General features: G+C 41.3%; 1 protein-coding gene across 1 annotated transcript in view; it reads left to right on the top strand.

Annotated features, from left to right (window-relative positions):
- The window catches only part of LOC138000759 (MAM and LDL-receptor class A domain-containing protein 2-like), a 219,297-nt gene that overhangs the window by 103,347 nt on the left and 98,450 nt on the right, over window positions 1-17,500 (top strand). The window contains exons 63-74 of the mRNA XM_068847403.1: window positions 1,946-2,217; window positions 2,389-2,479; window positions 3,454-3,594; window positions 6,808-7,073; window positions 8,044-8,275; window positions 9,329-9,606; window positions 10,178-10,262; window positions 11,687-11,839; window positions 13,577-13,681; window positions 14,096-14,308; window positions 15,100-15,376; window positions 17,019-17,152. Coding sequence (XP_068703504.1) covers window positions 1,946-2,217; window positions 2,389-2,479; window positions 3,454-3,594; window positions 6,808-7,073; window positions 8,044-8,275; window positions 9,329-9,606; window positions 10,178-10,262; window positions 11,687-11,839; window positions 13,577-13,681; window positions 14,096-14,308; window positions 15,100-15,376; window positions 17,019-17,152 — 2,247 coding nt within the window. The remainder of the gene's footprint in view (window positions 1-1,945; window positions 2,218-2,388; window positions 2,480-3,453; window positions 3,595-6,807; window positions 7,074-8,043; window positions 8,276-9,328; window positions 9,607-10,177; window positions 10,263-11,686; window positions 11,840-13,576; window positions 13,682-14,095; window positions 14,309-15,099; window positions 15,377-17,018; window positions 17,153-17,500) is intronic.

The following is a 17,500-nucleotide window of genomic DNA, read 5'->3' as shown; positions in this document are numbered from 1 at the left end:
TTTAAGTCCGTACTTAGTAGTATTTACTTTTGGTAATGTCAAGATTTTGTCTCCTCGAAGATTATAATTACTTTTTCTTAGTTCCACTAGGTCGCGTAGTGATTCTGACACACACTGCCTGTTAACTACTTTGTTATGACGAACAAAATTCATTATTTTTTATGTCGAACTGCTCCCATTAACTGAAACTGCCTAAAGAAAACGTTTATTTTACCTTGACATACTCTCCTCCCATTTTTTTTGAGGAAAAAACTATTTCTCGTAATGACTGCCGTAATGGGTGAGCCTGAAGCTAACGAACGAGGCAGCTCTCAAATCGGGAGAACCCAGTTTTCTTCGAAACGCTAGATATTGTGGTCAAAGACGCAAGGAATTGTGGTCATGTGCGAATGGAGGAATTAAGATGCGTGGTTTGATCAGTAGAACCTGCTCTGTTTTCATTTTGCTTCTCGTATCCTCAAACTATAGTTTACGTGACTGTCACGCAACAAAGAAAATGAATTCGAAATCGTTCAATGAAAAGGCCAAGAACTTGGAATGTTGTAGGAAACAAATCTTTTAGCCACCTCTCCAATTCTCAGGTTTGTGTGGTACATAGTTTTTAAGTTATTTTGTCGAAGCATTTCTAGCCTGTGAAGGCATCCGGTTTTTTCGGCTCTAGTTTCACCCGGATGCTCTCGCAGGCTGAAGCATTCCACGCAACTTTTATATAGACTTGTATGAAGGCGTCATTTCGTCCACCAATATGGCGGTCGGTAATCAAAGAAAACATCTGAATGCACTTTACGAAACCGCTTACGTTTCGCTCATGAGATAAAATACAAGAGTATGAACGAATCTCCTAATGTACTTTAAAGGCTCAAACTGGTGAGATTCGTCGGGATATAATTTTTTTCCAACCAAATAGCTTTGTATCTTGGTGTCACGCAAGGTGACATTTCGGAAATTCCAAATGCTGTATTTTTGAAACTATAGGCGTCACGGAACTGGGCTCCAAAAAAGATTTATTTCTGGGTCATCTTCAACCTTCTTTCGATAATAATTCAGAGGACCTTGCGATTTCGGTTTTAGAATTTGTTGACGACACTGTCATTTATTGCTTTCTTTCTTCTCTCGAGTGGGGTCCAGTTTGGGAGGTCCAGTGGTGGTCCACGTTTCGTACCATCACTGCTCGCTACCTATTAAATCCACTTCTGTCCAAGTTTGATCCTAATTAGATGCACGCCCAATTTTGACATCCAACACAAATTGTACCTTTGAGTCTAAGCATTTGCTACCTATTTTCAACAATAAGGTAAGCGTAAAGGTTAGCGTTAGTTTTAGCTTTGAGTAAATGCAGCAGTTAATCTTTACTTAAAGAGCAACATGTGGGGGACACTTTGTGACGTAAATTGTTTGTATTCCGAGACACGAGTGATGTTAGATTTGACGAGAAGAGCAAGGGGACACTTTGTGACGCGTATTGAAATCCGCTTGCATCTAATTTAGGGTCAAAACTGGACATATTAAAATCTCGAACCGTCGTTAAATTACCGCAAGCATAATTGAACATCTCCCTTCCCTTCGGCCACATTTTTATCATTTAGGTAAACTAGTTTACAATCGAATTCTCGTGTCGTGGAAATGATTCTTTGTTAGACGAGTTAAACGCGAAGACTCTCGCGCTAGGGTGCGCTACCTTGGACAAAGCTTAAAGCTACTTTAAGCTACGTTGAAAGTAAAGAAGTCGAAACAAGGATATGAGATCCGGGGATCGAACTCGGGAGCTCTTGCACCAAGGCCGCGCACTAACCGACTGTGCCATCCTTGCTCCTAATAAAGGGGTGGGGTGCGGCAACCTTCTTTATAATGCGGCTTCGTGTTAAGGTTGGTGAGGCTGCGCATTGCCACTTGAATCCAAAGACACGTTTTTGAAATGCTCCGTGGACACGTCTTCTCTCCTCAGGCTATTACGTGTATATCGAGGTGTCGTCTTCATCAACTAATGACACAGCAATCCTGGAAAGTGCGATGGTTCCAGCAACGACTGGCAAACCCGATGGAATGATCTGCTTACAATTTTGGTATCATATGTATGGACTTCACGTTGACGCTCTGAAGTTGTTCGTGCAGCCAGGAATGACGCTTCCATCATCACCAATCTGGACTAAGAGCGGTACCCAAGGATTTCAGTGGAGACAAGGACAGGTTGCTGTATCAAGTAGAAGACCATTCAAGGTACAAAATTAGTATTCTTCGTACTTATTACTCGAAATACCTGAAAGGTATCCGAGTTATAATCTCGGTTGACTTTGTTCGGTGCAGAAATCTTGAGATCTAAAGACTTCGTCACACTGGTCACTGTGTCATCTCTTTAGTAAAATAAGATTGTTCTTAATTATTTTTTAGTTTGTGTTCCAAGGCACGAGTGGACCTAGTTATAGAGGAGATATTGCTCTGGACGACCTTCGTGTCATCGATGGATCATGTCCTCCTTCACGTAAGTTTTGTTTTAGTGAGGGATGTAGCATTGCGTTTACGTGAAACGTGAAACCTGTGCGTGAAACGAAAAACTTGTCTTGCTTCTTAAGTTGCTCGATATCTGGAGCTTTCAAGCAAGAAATGAGCTCAGTTATATAAAATGAGTTTCGTCCATTGTTGAAAGACTCAAATTTTAGTCTGACGTTTGCTGTAAACGTGACTCTAAACCTCTCCGTCGTTATTGGTATTAATACGCTCTCAAAGTGCTCCAACAAGTTAAGCGCGATCATTGAAGCCCCTATCAAGCGATTTCCAACTGGATGTCGTAAAACGAACAGCGAATTGAAAGTCACAACCCTGTCAAATCGCAACTGGCGCAAGCCAATCAAAATTCCAATTAGTTACTTGTAACTTGCTCCAAGGGAAGTAATGCGCGGGGGCAAGTTAGTAGACATTCGGTGTGATTTCGTTTCTCATTGGTAGAAAAAGTGGCACGAGGTTTTTAAGTCAATCACGGCGAAGCGTGGCAATGGCAGTCACGTAGTTACTTTCGACTCTTCTTGCTCTAAGGGGCATATTGTCTAAAAAAGAAAATCAACTAACAAGTTAACACTCGCATTCAGTAGCTTTGCAAATTAGCATTTCCTTTGTTAGTGGCACGCATCCGTATTGCTCTCTTGAACACTGCCCAAAAAAGCTTGGTTTCTCCACCGCCCCAAGCATATGCACAAGCAAGATACGCAAATTCAACAATCACTTGTTCCTTTTTTTTAGAACAAGAGATACAAACTAACGACAAGTCAGTGGGCCTTCCTGTGTCGCCTTCGGTTATGTTACATCGCGAGTGAAAAATGCCATATATCACAACCTTTCTGTTTTTAACGTCTTTTTCAGTTCGGCCTCCTGTATTGCTTATTATAAATAGCTTGTAATGATTTTGCGCGTGTTTATGTTGCTTTTTGTGCAACTTTTTGTTTGTTTTTTCTTCCAAAGGTGAATGTGGCTTTGAGTCTCCAAATATTTGTAATTTCACGCAAGATAAGGGAGACATCTTCGATTGGAGGAGAGGAAGCGGAAATACATCTTCTATCAGAACAGGGCCTCCGTTTGACCACACGTATAAAACTGCCTCTGGTAAGTTAACCAAGTCTCAGGAAAGCGACTTTCAGCTTTGAGATTTACCTCATTCATTCCCTTGCCTTCTTTGAATGGCGCAGTGGTGAGGGATGACTCAGTGGTGAGAGCACTCGCCTCCCACCAATGTGGCCCCGGGTTCGATTCCCAGAGTTTGTTGGTCCTCTACTCTGCACCGAGAGGTTTTCTCCGGGTACTCCGGTTTTCCCCACTCCTCAAAACCCAACATTTGACTTGAATTGCTTTTATTGTTAATTTCAGTTTATTTTTTCCCCAGTTAGTGCTCCAGCGCTAGAACGACCAGACACTTAAATAAAGTTCCTTTCCTTTTTCTTTCCTTTGAAAAGACTCCTTTCAAAACGAGGACCCCAAGGGCATCACCTAAAATAAACATTTGCGGCATCTTGACTTTATGTTTACTTGAGCATTTGGGCATCGTTGGCGAACTTTAAACTGGATTTGTTGTGACGCTGACCAAGTTTCGTACAATCTAAAGCAACGACATTACTTCAACAAAAACAACAAAATGCCTTAGTATGAAAAAGTAATCTTTTTACACGCGCGGCCGAGCATAAATTTCGGTAAATTTCTCTGCGGCAGTTTTCAAAAACCAATTAGGTGAAAAAACAGATCAAGTGAGCTATGATCCTCGCAGTTACGAACGCAATTTTAGCAATTGCGTAGAGAAACCTGAAAAATTCAGGACTTCAACGGGGTTTGAACCTGTGACCTCGCGATGCCGGTGCGACGCTCTAACCAACTGAGCTACGGAACGTAGCTCCTGAATTTTACAGGTTTCTCTACGGAATTGCTAAAATTGCCTTCGTAACTGCGAAGATCATCATATCCGCAGTTCAGTATATGATTCATTTCATATAACATTACGCTCATTGAAATAAGAGTTAACGATTTTGACGTCCATACTTGACCTTAACGCCATTGAAGCGGTGGTTGACAAAGAGTTGGTGCTTCGACAAAATGACTCGGCTTAAAGTGAAACGACCTTTCTTGTCGTCACAGCGGTCAATGCCGCCATCTTCATGGCCGTAGCCCCATGGAGTAGTTGGTGGCTTCAGGTTTCTTATGACTGTAGTTCCCTTACTTTTACAGTCTCTCTTCTTTTTTTCTTAAATTAAATCTCCTGTCCTACAAATTACAGAAAATAATGTTTACAATCACATTTGTGTGAATTTTCGTCCTAAAAAAAAGCGTTTGCATCCGAAAGAAATGTACTTCAGAATAGCTTATTTTGTCTTTTCTTTTTGTCATAAGAATAGGGAAATCATAACTTGTCACAATTATTCCAGATGGCGCCTGCCTGGAAATTGCAAAGTAAATATAAGCGATTCTGAAGAAAAAATACGTAAATTTGATTCAAATCTTATTTCCTCTAGTTTAAAGTTATTCTTCTCTTTGAGTGGAAAAACGATGGGTGTTATCGGTACGCCGAACTCCCGACGCCAGAGTCGCGGGTTCGAGGCCAAGCCGGATCTGTGGTTATATTGTTTCCTTGGACATAAAAGTTTGCTCCTCACCGCCTCTCTCCACCCAGTTATATGTATTAGTACGGTGACGTACAAGTGACATCGATGGGGTCAATCCTGCGCTAGACCATCCTGTCCTTAGGCAAGTAGCAATACTCACTTCATGCTACTTGAAGCCGGGCTGTGCTCCAGCCGTTTTATCAGTCAGTTGCTCGTCAGTCACTTAACATATCTTCCGTTGTAGAAGTGGCGGTTTCATTTAATAGTTATACAGATAATATGGAGCTTACGCAATAACGCTGACGACGCCAACGAGAACGTTTTCGAAAAATATTATTTCCCGTTATTGTAATAATTTCGCGATAACTCCAAGTCGTTCGGAATGGAAAGTGTTTATCATCATTGCGGGAATAAAATTGGCATGAACAGTGTGGTAGCTTGGGAAGAAAATTAAAAATATTTCTTCAGGTTCTCACGTCCTCTACACAACTTTAAAATTGGTCAATTCGCGTCGTTGTCAGGACGAGGACGGCAAAGAAATGTACCAAAATGCAAAACGCACGTGCAGGGCGTGCAGAGCCTTTGTTTTTGTTCATTACGTCCATTGTTTTGTGGCGGTTTCGTAGCCGTCGTCGTCGTCATCCTATCGTAAGGTCCCTAATGAACTTTATCATATGGCCCGTACGGCCCCGCGCGCGCTTTCATTGGAAAACTATTGGGAAATCCCCGTATAAGGGCCGTACGCATTTGCGCGAGCAGGGCCGGAAAAAGCCGGACGGCCCGGCTACGAACACGTACTTCTCCGCACGATGCGATTTTATAGGATTTCGTCGCTTTTATACATCCAAGTTATTTACAGCCAGAAAAGCAATTGCAAACAACATATAAGATAATTGTCAGTGTAAATTTTTGTCACTTATTTTGTCCAGACTTCAAATTCTAAGTGCTCATGAATAGTTTAAAGAGCCCATATTATAAAATGCTTATTGACTGAGTTTAGGTCAGGCCGGACAGCAAAATATTTGGCCCTCGGTCTTGACGCACGGACCTCGCTGCCCTCGGTCCGTACGCAATGACCTCTGAGTAAATATTTTCCCGTCCGGCCCTCCCTCGCAGTCAATAAGTTGTATTTTCCACTGGGTGAAGAACGAAAGAAGTGGAAAATGTTTTCTCACACACCTCTGGGGCCTGGGTCCGAGGGTTTGTTTTTGAGTCACGTGCTCAGTGTTGTTTGTCAGTTGCTTTTTTGCTGTCCGCCATTGCTGACGTATATTTCAGAGCCCCGGTTCCCACTCAACCCTTCGTTTGAGTTGATCACATACACTCTGTCAGCATAGAGTCTTACTAAGCTTGTAACTGTCGTTTTAATATTACTGTATTTTGCCTACATTACGTATAATGTTAGGCTGTATTGGTTTGAGAAAAAAAAGAGTCAGTTTGCGGCGGTCAGCTTGACAATGGCTCCCAGAGGTGTGCGAGAAGTACATATTATTTGAAAACGTGTCAAGTCATGTAGCGTTTGGGAACAAATTGGGGACAATACATAGAAATAAAATCAAGGATTATTTTTTAGGGGAGGAGAAACCCGGAGTGCCCGAAAAAAGAAAAACCCGGCTCTCGGAAGGATTGAAACACAAGCCACATTAATGGGAGGCGAATGCTATCAGCACTGCACCAGCCCTGCTCGTCCTTACGATCGTCGTAATCATTTCACTTGATCTTGTTGCAGGGCATTACATGTACATCGAAGCATCGGCTCCTCGCAGGACAGGAGATTTTGCTCGTATCGAGTCTATATCCTATAAAGCAACAGTGGGAAATGGACGGTGTGTTGTGTTTTGGTATCACATGTACGGCAGTGGCGTTGGTAGATTGAATGTTTACATCAAACGTGGAAGAACCCTTGGTTCTACCGTCTGGACAGAAAATGGTAACCATGGGAACAAGTGGTTTAGGGGCATGGTAACAGTGAAGAGTCCAAATCAGCGTTGGAAGGTATCGTAACTTCATACTTTTAAAGATAATATATCCTCATTTCCTTATAAGTAAACTCTTAAATAACGCGGGGGATGTCGGTTTAAGCTTTCGTTGACATTACGTAAGAAATATTAAACTTTGTGGACAAGTGAGTTAAAACTGAAAATTAGAATTAAAACTGGGATAACATATACCGAGCCTTTTGATTTTTTTTTTTCAATATGTGGTGGTGATGGAAATATCTTTTAATGGTTTCGTTTCTGTTTGTTGATCTTCTCCACGGAACAGAAGAAGTCATTGTAGGTTTTGGTTAGCATATTAGTAACAATGGTTGACGTCACGAGAAACTTCGACTACTGTGCGTCTTCGTGTTTAAACATTCAAATTTTCCACTTCTCAATAAATACTTGAGCATTTAGGCTTGTCTGTTGTCAGCGCACATAAAGTTCCTTCAATTTGTTGTTCACTGTTATCTTCTCCTTTAAAATAAATTCGAGAATACCATGTTTGGATATCGCAGCTCTAGCAGTGTGCAGAACGTATGTACCCAGCGATCTCTTCATCGGTGACCGATTGTTCTGTACAAGGATATCAATCAAGTCGCCCGGTTGTTCAAAAGCCGATTAACGCTAATCCCAGATTAAAATTTGACCAAGGAGTTCATTTCTCTACTCCCAAATGCTGTTAAACGCTGATATTCGGCAAAACTGTACATTAGAAGAAGTCAATCTTGAACAATAAAAATGAGCAAAAGAAACTTTCACCAAAAAGTTGAAAGCATGAAACAAAAGTTTACGCTAATCCTGGATTAAGTTAATTCGCTTTCGAACAACCGGGCGCAGACGACTAATGTTGATAATGTGCCCTTAACTTCGAATAAAGGCTCAGCTTCTAGGATTCTGCTCCGCGCTGTTAATCGAATGGACAGAGGGTCCCCTCCTTTGAGCGAAATATAACCTCAATACAATGTTTGTTTTTCGTTGCTTAGATTGTATTTGAAGGCATCAGAGGGCGTGGAGCTAGAGGAGATATTGCGATTGACGACGTTCTTGTCAAAGACTTGCCTTGTCCACCCCCGGGATCATGTGACTTTGAGACGGGCTGGTGTGCATATCAGAATGATCTGACTGGTGATGACTTCGATTGGCAGAGAAACACAGGCCACACTTCGAGCATTGGTACTGGGCCCTCTGTTGACCACACAACTGGAACTTCACTGGGTAAGATATATAGATTTATTTTCCGCCAGTTGCTCCACACTGAAACCTTAATATGATTCTTGAGTTGATAAGTTGTGATAAAAGATGCTGATGAGCTTACCCGATGAAACAAAAGGCTTACATAACGGACCAGCTTACCAGTCCCTGGGCACTTCGTTAAATCAAACGGTTTTCACGGAACGTAATAATAATAATAATAATAATAATAATAATAATAATAATAATAATAATAATAATTATTATTATTATAATAATTATTATTATTATTATAATTATAATAATAATAATAATAATAATAATAATAATAATAAGAAGAAGAAGAAGAAGAAGAAGAATTATAATAATAATAATCTATGTAGAGCATAACGAAGTTAGAGCAAATCGGATCGACGCGCGACTTGTCAGCCACGAGAGGAAAGAACTCTGCACAATTGAAATGAGCTGCCCATGGATTGAGAGTCGAGCCAAGAAAGAAGAGAAAAAATACACTCAAGTATGGGCCCATGATGTGGGAGCTGAAGCAGAGATACAATGGTTACAGGGTGGAACAGTACAACGTAATAATTGACGTTCTGGGTGGATACTCTAAACACCTAGAGAGGTCGGTGAGGAAGCTATTTGGAGCGAGAGCACGGGGCGTACTTGAGCGGATGCAGAAGTCGGTCATCTCAAACACTTTAAACATTTCCAGAACATTTAAGATAAATACTTAGTTAGGGCGCTAAGGACACTAGATTCTAGGTTTTCATTTTTCTCCAGAAATCCAAAAAACGCAAGTGTCCCAAAACCTGTATTTTACTGATGTTTTTACATAGATTTTAACGTCTTTTCCTTTCGCCATATTGAGAACTTCCCATAAATCATTCCTTCCATCGCCTTTTTCCATTTCCCTTCGGTGATTAATTTGTCGATATGTTTCTGCAACCTGAATTTAGTTCGACTTGTTCGTCTGGACAATCGTCTTCGAAAAGTCAACTTCCAGGGTGGACAAGCCATTAAAGTGAATTTTAAATTCTCTTGTGATGTTGCTGTTATGTTTTTCCCAATATTCAGGCCACTATGCGTACATTGAAACTTCATATCCGAGGGTGAAAGGCGACGTGGCTCGACTAACATCAGATCGGTTTAAAGTCAGTAAAGGCTACAACTGGTGCTTAAACTTCTGGTACCACATGAATGGCAATAGTGTTAGATCCCTGTCTGTGAAGATAAAAATCTATCCCTTCCAATCACATAAGCCTTACTACAGACCGTTATGGAAAAGGCAGCTCAATCATGGAGACACATGGTTGTCAGACAATGTGCAGATCAACAGTCCCGACGATTTTGAGGTATTCATTGTGGGCTTCATTGCTCAAGTCAATATAGAAGAAGATAAGTTGGGAGGAAGGTCAAATCACATCTCGTATGAGACAGAGTATAATTGTCTTCCATTTCACCAACATGGTGTATAGCGAACTTTATTCAACCTGGGTTTGTTATTTATGATTTTGGGCGTCAGAATACAAAAGATAGCTACGAAATTCCGATTCTCATTTCACGGAGAATGTTTGTCCAAAAATGTTACCCCCTGCCTTTACTGAACTCGTGTTTCGCGAGAAAAGAAAAGAGACTTTTCCACATTTCACGGGAAATGAAAAAGGCAATTTACTCTTTTCCATCCTTACGAAATTGACCCCGAAAATTGGGCCCTTTAGGGTTCGCATTTGAATGTCTATCTGTTAGTTTCTTGGAACATTCACCAACCAGAAGGCTTGGTTTTGTTGCCTCTTTTTCTACGACATCACCTCTTTTCTGCACCATGTTATCAGAAAACTGCATTTCTCTTGGTTAATCAGAGTGGAGAGATTCTTTTTGTGCACTGCTATTTATCTCATGTAATCATTTTGTTTTGTTCTACAGATTGTATTTGAAGCTTCTACTGGGGCTTCATTTGATGGAGATATTGCTATTGATGATATTGTTGTGACACCTGGAGTTTGTCCATGTAAGATAAACAAGAAAGCAGTGATTGATAGGAATTGAGACCTGTGAAGACTGTGATTTGCGATTTATAGATGTCGGTTTCGATTCATTCTGCAATGAAATGACAAGCAAGAAAATTGCCTCAGTATCGTTGACAAGCATTATAATTGATCAGACAGACACTTTATAACGTCAAAGCAAGAGAAAGTGTTTAACACAGCAGATGACAAAGCGATGTTCCTAAATTGGCGTACATTTTGGCAGTTTCAAAAGGCACCTCGATTACCTGTCGTTCCAGAATATTGTCTACGTTCGTGCGATCTTTTGAACTTCATTTAACCATATTGCTGAATTCTGTTTGACTGGGCGTCTTTGCCAGCAATATAACAGTGCTTATTCCATGAAGCCTGTTTTTCACTAGCGACGCAAGCACCAGCACAAGAATAAACGCGAGCACAAGATCGCTCATTTCACCGTGCAAAACGGGCCTGACGCGTGCATAAGCACGAGCGAAAAGGTTAAAAATTTTCCTTTTCCTTGTTAATTCTTGCGTTTATGCTTGCGTTCGCGTGCATTGTGTGAAAACGGGACATAACACAAGCACTGCGCAAGCTGTGATGTTTATCCAATGAAAAAGATCCGTTCCAGATTCCTCTCTCAGGGCCGCGTTGTAAGAGAGAACATGGAATTAGTGAATCCTTGTCTCTGCGTAGTGTGCTTGTTCTTGCGTCAATGGTTCCTTTTTACTGGACAAGAATCTCTGGCGCTGGAGTTTATGCTTGCCCTTTGTGCTTGCGTCGCTAGTGAAAACCACGCTTTACTTGACGCATTTCCTCCCTAATAACTGCGTTTTGCATTTTTTTTTTCATGCGGAAGATAACCAAAACTCATAATGCCAATTTGAATCCAGAACCAAGTCCAAGTTAATAGGCCATTTTTAATTATTATTTTCCGAGTTCATGTCTGACTCATCATCAAAGCGAGTCTAAGTGCTAAGTCTTTGTGATGGTAATTAGTTCTACTTTACATATGAATGAAAACTAATTTTCACAAGAAAAACTTCGCACTTAGACTCGCTTTGAAGAGGAGGCAGACATGAACTCGGAAATGGCCTATTTATATGACAGCCGTATTTGATCGAAGAATGGTCCATCTCTTGATTAACCTTTCGATAAAGCGCCTGCTAAGACGTTATAGACATCACAAATCAAGGTTTAGAGCCAATTATTCTATTATTCATTTTATTTAGCAGACCTGTTGATAAGCGTCAGTCCGCAAATAGGAGTAAAGGCAAATAGGAGTAAAGCAATTATAAAATCACTGTTGAATACTAAATTTGCGCCCTTGGCACTTATCGATTAAACACGGTTCAGAAACGCTAGACCATACAAGTAAAAAACTCAATTCTCCTTTAATTGATTGACTCATTTTTTGTTCCTTTGGAAGCTCCAACGCCAACCACAACACCCAACCCATGTGCAGTGAGGTGCAAGTCTAGCAAATGTATAAGTTCAACGCGATTGTGTGACTTTGTCAATGATTGTGGACCTGGAGACAACAGCGATGAGAAGAACTGTGGGGATTGCACATTTGAACAAGGTACGTTTTGAGAAGGGATACCTGACAAGTGTAGGCGGAGTATTTCTCTTGTCTCAACACCATAACGTTTCTCTGATCTCTCTGCACTTATGTCTTGAACTGAATTTAATGATATGCACGCCGAATTTTGATAACCAACATGAAGTGAGCCTTTGCTGCCTATTTCCAACAATAAGGTAACAGTAAAGGTTAGCATTATTTTTAGCTTAGGATAAATGCAGATGTTTATCCTTACTTGAAAAACAGCAGCACTCGGAGGACACTCTGTGACGTTGTCTGTATTCCGAGACACGAGTTATCATTTCAGGAGAGCAAGGGCGCTCTTGATGACGCTTCTAGAAATCTGCGTGCATTTAGTTAGGGCCTTTTCTGGACATATCTGAAGATTTCTATTTAACAAATCGAAAGTGGTTCAGCGTTGTCTGTACTCTTATCGACAACGATATTCGTCATCACAGTGGTCAAAATGTTGTGGACTCACGAGGCGGAGCCGAGCAAATTTTGACGCGAGCATGACGCGAGCAGATTTTGACGCGAACAGCGTTGTCTAGACTCTTATCGACAACGGCAAATTAGCCAATCAGATTGCGATTGCGGTAAAATTTTGTGTTAATGATAACCACTCTCAATCGCATTTAACTAAGGACATTTTGGAAGGGCTGTCAATCAAACCAAAGCTCAAGAAATATAAAGCAGATCCGATTTGGTGTTTTGAAGACAAGGGAAAGCAGGAATAACCAGAGAAAAATCCCTGGGCCGGGTTGTTCAAAAGCCGATTAACTTAATCCAGGATTAGCGTGAACTTTGGTTCACGTTTTCCACTTTTTGGTGAAAGTTTCTTTTGCTTATTTTTGTTTTTCAAGATTGACTTCCTCCGATGTAAAGTTTTGCCGAATATCAGCGTTGAACAGCATTTGGGAGTAGAGAAATAAACTCTTTGGTTAATTTTTAATCTGGGATTAGCGTTAACCGGCTTTTGACCAACCGGGCCCTGGAAGCTAAGTGCTAAACCAAAACACTTGATGGACTTATGACGTGCTTCCAACATTGCTCGAACTAAAGTCGAGATGCTGCTAAACTTCGAAGCATCCATGTCCTTCGAACGAGAAGCAGACGATATTTGATGTTAAATTTGGCCGTTAAGCCAGGGTTTCTTTTGGAGATAATTTGCTCCAAAACCGATTTGGTCGAAATTATTGCTCAAGAATATGGAACTGTCCTCGTCCAATAATATTATCGTCGTCAGTGCCAAAGGTGCTTTTGCTTAAGCCTCACTGCCGTAACAAACCGTGGTCTATAGTGATTGCATGATTTTTTTAATATAGCGGTACTCACCGTTACGTCACGTACTGTCATTAATGTGCCAAGCAGACATCTATTGGCTATCGAAACAAAGGATTCTTTTGTTTTGTGGTGGCAAAATTTAACTATCAAGAGAACTGATTATAAACAGTGAATATCGCTGTACGACTTCATTACCTTACCATTCCATTTTTATTTACATCGAGTCAATGTTCGCATAAATTAACGAGTTTTTTATCTTGTTTAAAAATCATCACAATTATTGAAAACAACAAATCATATATAGTCCATCGGAGGTAACCCGGCATCATGTCATTTTCTGACTAGTTTTGGGATTTAATCATAGAAAAGCGTTTATATTTAGAAAAAAGCGTTAATTCAACACCTGAGCTATAAGAGGTTGATTTTCATCTTGCTTTTTTTCCTGATCTCAAGGCCTTTGTGGATGGAATGATACAAGCAAGGGCTCATTTGATTGGAATAGAGATCGTGGTGGAACGCCTTCTTCTAATACCGGACCTACCACTGATCATACTCTTGGTAAGTAAATTGTTGATCTGTGCTCAAACTTGTGTTTATCTTATCATGGAATCACGTGGCAAGTTTGGAGAGTGCTCGAGAAGGGGAAGAATTGCTGGAGACGTAGCTGAGAGAAACTCTGGCTTACTGAACGCTCTCTCTTCCAGGTTGCATCTTAAATTGATATAAGCACAGCTAAAACCATTTAACAAATTGTCTTATGGCATCGCCAGTGCAGTTTTAATATTGCGAGAAGTCTTCTCTGTCGTACGAACTCGGAAATGTCGATCTTCGAGTAGCAAAGCCGCGAGCAGCGAATTTCTTGGGCGCACTCGAAAATGAGGCTCGCAGCTTCGCATATTATAATCAGTGAATCTAGGGTACTGTCCCCATACTGTTGCATGTAATTTTTATGGGGCTTTTTTTTTTTTTCAGGCACTGCTCTTGGATATTACATGTATGTGGAGGCCTCCCAAGGACAAACATGGGATCTGGCGAAACTGGAAAGTGTGTGGCTCAAGCAGGCTGCCTCAACTTGTGTTGTTAGTTTCTGGTATCACATGTACGGGAGAGGAATTGGAACTTTGTATGTGTACATCAAAGTTGGACTGACTTACACCTTAGTGTTTGAAGAGAATGGCAATAAAGGTAAGGCAAAGAGAAGCGCCGCGACGATTCTGTTTTTTCATAGTTCTTTCCGAAGGTGTCGCAGTGCCCCCCTCAACCTCGCAAACTTCCTGTTTTACTGTTTGGTTAGGGTTAAGGGAACTCTGTGACGCTTATAGCTTGTTCATTTCATTAATTTTATGTGGCTTGAATGGACAACCCAATACCAACCATGGAATACAATATAATTTAAATGTGGACCCATTGTGGCCGGCTCTTTTTTATTTGAAACAGTGAAGAGAACAAGGAAGGGAAAGACTTTGTAAAATCCTTCTCTCAAAGAACGCCTTGGATTTAAAATTCATATGAAAGCTATCCAACAGTCGACGTCATTTTGCATGATAACCTCTTCGTGACTGAGGGTTACAGCACTAGGTCAGTCTAGTCTCGATAGAAAATCACGATAACCGGGGCCATTTGAATAAGTTGGAATTTTGTCTTTTTCAACTGAATCTAATGGCTGTCTCTGGTCAATGCGCACGGATTTTGCAGCAAATGGTATGAACCCTTGATGTGGTAGGATCGTGCTTGTGAGAGCCATCTGCCGTTTCGACAACCAGAGCGTAAGTCGTCACTCGACCCTGAAGATGATTTCCTCGTAGGTTGTCGAAACTGCAGGCAGTGTCACCAATAACAGTCGTTTTAAGGATTACTCTCAGTAATAGTAGAATGAAACAGTACCGACGTAGCGTCAATAGTGCAACCCCAATAAGAATTTTCAAAGTTTGATCGTGCTAGTGTTGATGAAAAAAGTATCGTTCATTTGTGCGCAGGCAAGAACTGGCTGCAGGGTAAACTTCATTTGGGTCGGCGTTCAGCACCATTCAAGATCATTTTCGAGGCCGAGAGAAGCTACAATGTGTTCGGAGACATTGCCGTGGATGATATCAGCTTTTCGAACTGTTCCTTGCCACCAGTTAACAGAAACTGTGGTCAGCAGCAATATCACTGCAACCGAGGATCTTGCATTGATGTTGGGCGCGTGTGTGACTTTACCGATGACTGTGGAGATAATAGCGATGAGAAAAATTGTCAATTCTATAACTATAGGTAAGACTGTCATGGCATTGATTGAGAACCAACCTAGAACAGCAGTTTCAGTAATGTGCCCCTTAATGCTGGTTATACGTCAGGTAACCTCTGGCAAGTGCACACAAAAAAAATATTCCTGTTAGCTGTTCCTATACAAGCGATTGTACCATGATAGTAATAATTACTAGTAATAGCTATCGCTAAGTGCCAACGAGACAGTCAGTATAATACATAGGAATATACAATAATTAAGTAGAATAAAACCAGTGCCATGTAAAAAATCGGCAAAACGTTTTCAGACTTTTCAGTGTGAAACATGTAATGGGGAATCAAACTCTGTCGCACATGAAAGTTGTTTCACTTGTAGAATTTTTATTGTGCAAGATGCAGCCATGAATTATAAGTCAAATAGATCGTCGAATTGTGTGCTTAAATGCAGACAACACATTTCCGTTAAAAATTAAACTGGTCACAACTCAGTGGTCACAAAACGAAAAACAAACTGTTCGATTAACGGGCCGAGGGTCGAGATTGACAACAGCGGCCGATAAAAACTCACTCAATATAGAACACGCTTGTTCAAAAATAAATATTAAAGAACTCTCAAAGCAAGTGTACACAACACAGTGGTCAGAGAAATGGAAAAAAATGTGTTTTCACTCACCGTCGAACACAGGATCATAAATAGTCGCGCGCGTCATGCAAGTTTGTCTCATGACATGACACATCAAAACACGCGCTTTTATTGTTCTTGAAGTCACATGATAAGTGTGGCCTTGGTCCCTTTGCCTTACATTGCATTTTCTCTGGAGCGCTCGAATTTTGTTCTGCATCCACAACAATCTCGCGCTTCGGCTCTGTAAGGCTGCCGCCTCGTCAGCCTCGCGTCTTCGCCCGGCTGACTCGTTGGCAATAACTAATGATATTTACCCAGGAAGCTCCACTCACTCGAAAGTGGTTTTCAGGGAGGTCCTGCACCCGATTAGACTGCAAAACAGTCGTTTTCTTCCATTTTCGGAAGGCGCGAAGCGCCGTAAGCGTGATCCTCGCGTGTGAAGCGCGCGAGCCTCCCTCGCCGTTTCTACACTCGCTCCAGACCTTTCGTTTGAATATTTATCGCGTTGCTTGCGTTCGCCAAAAATACGATTGTTTTGCAGTCTAGCACCCGATCGAATTGGAATTTAGAAATGTTGGTTTTGGAGAAGAGGAGAAAACCGGAGAACCCGGAGAAAAACCTCTCGAGCGGTCTGCGGTGTAAAGAGCCAACGACAAACTTAACCCATATATGGCTACGAGTCCGGCATCGAACCCAGGCCACCTTGGTGGGATGCGAGTGCAATCACCACTACACCAGAGTGATTACAAGCTAAATGGCAGGGGTTAGCTAAGATGGAAGCACTAGCACAAGCATTTTTAGCTCGCTTAGTACTCCTAAGCGGGAGAAAAAGTCTTGCGTAGGGCTCACATTTCTCTGCCTGCGTACATCCTCTTTTACAAATGTGAACCGGATCTCAATTAAAATTGTTACCTAGAGAGAATGACGACCTTGCGCTCTGTCAACGTGCTGTGCTGCGAGGTGTGATGTGTATTTTCTTGCCTCCGTAAGCAATGAATTGAGTTGAATTGAGTTGAATTGAGTTGTCCGTACAATCCATTGCAGATGTTCGTTTGAGACATCGCTGTGCAAGTGGAATCAGTTGACAGATGACGACTTTGATTGGACAAGGAATCGTGGCAGTACAGCTTCATTCGATACAGGGCCATTGTTTGACCACACCCTGGGCACTTCAGCTGGTAATATAATCGTTTCTTACTCAACATTTCAGTCCTGTCTTCTGGTCGAAATTACCACTACCATAGAGATCATGTGAAATTGTCGCAGTGATTGAAAACCTTTGAACTCTAGAACCGTTCTACGGCTCCGGATGCTCTGCAAAAACCGTTTGATTATTTTAGACGTGTTGACTTTTGAACCAAGCTTGACTTATGATATCGTCAGCGAAATTTGGACTGTTAACGTTAAACTCAACTTATTTCACGTCTTCATTCCTATGGTGTTGTACTGTCTCTATTTACTATTGTAATTACAGAGAATAAGACCTTGGCTTGTCTAGTTTGGTTTTCCATTAGCAATTGCTGCAA

The sequence above is a fragment of the Montipora foliosa genome, chromosome 1 (assembly GCF_036669935.1).
Source record: "Montipora foliosa isolate CH-2021 chromosome 1, ASM3666993v2, whole genome shotgun sequence".
Lineage (NCBI taxonomy): Eukaryota > Metazoa > Cnidaria > Anthozoa > Scleractinia > Acroporidae > Montipora > Montipora foliosa.
This window is presented reverse-complemented; position numbering and strand designations above follow the sequence as displayed.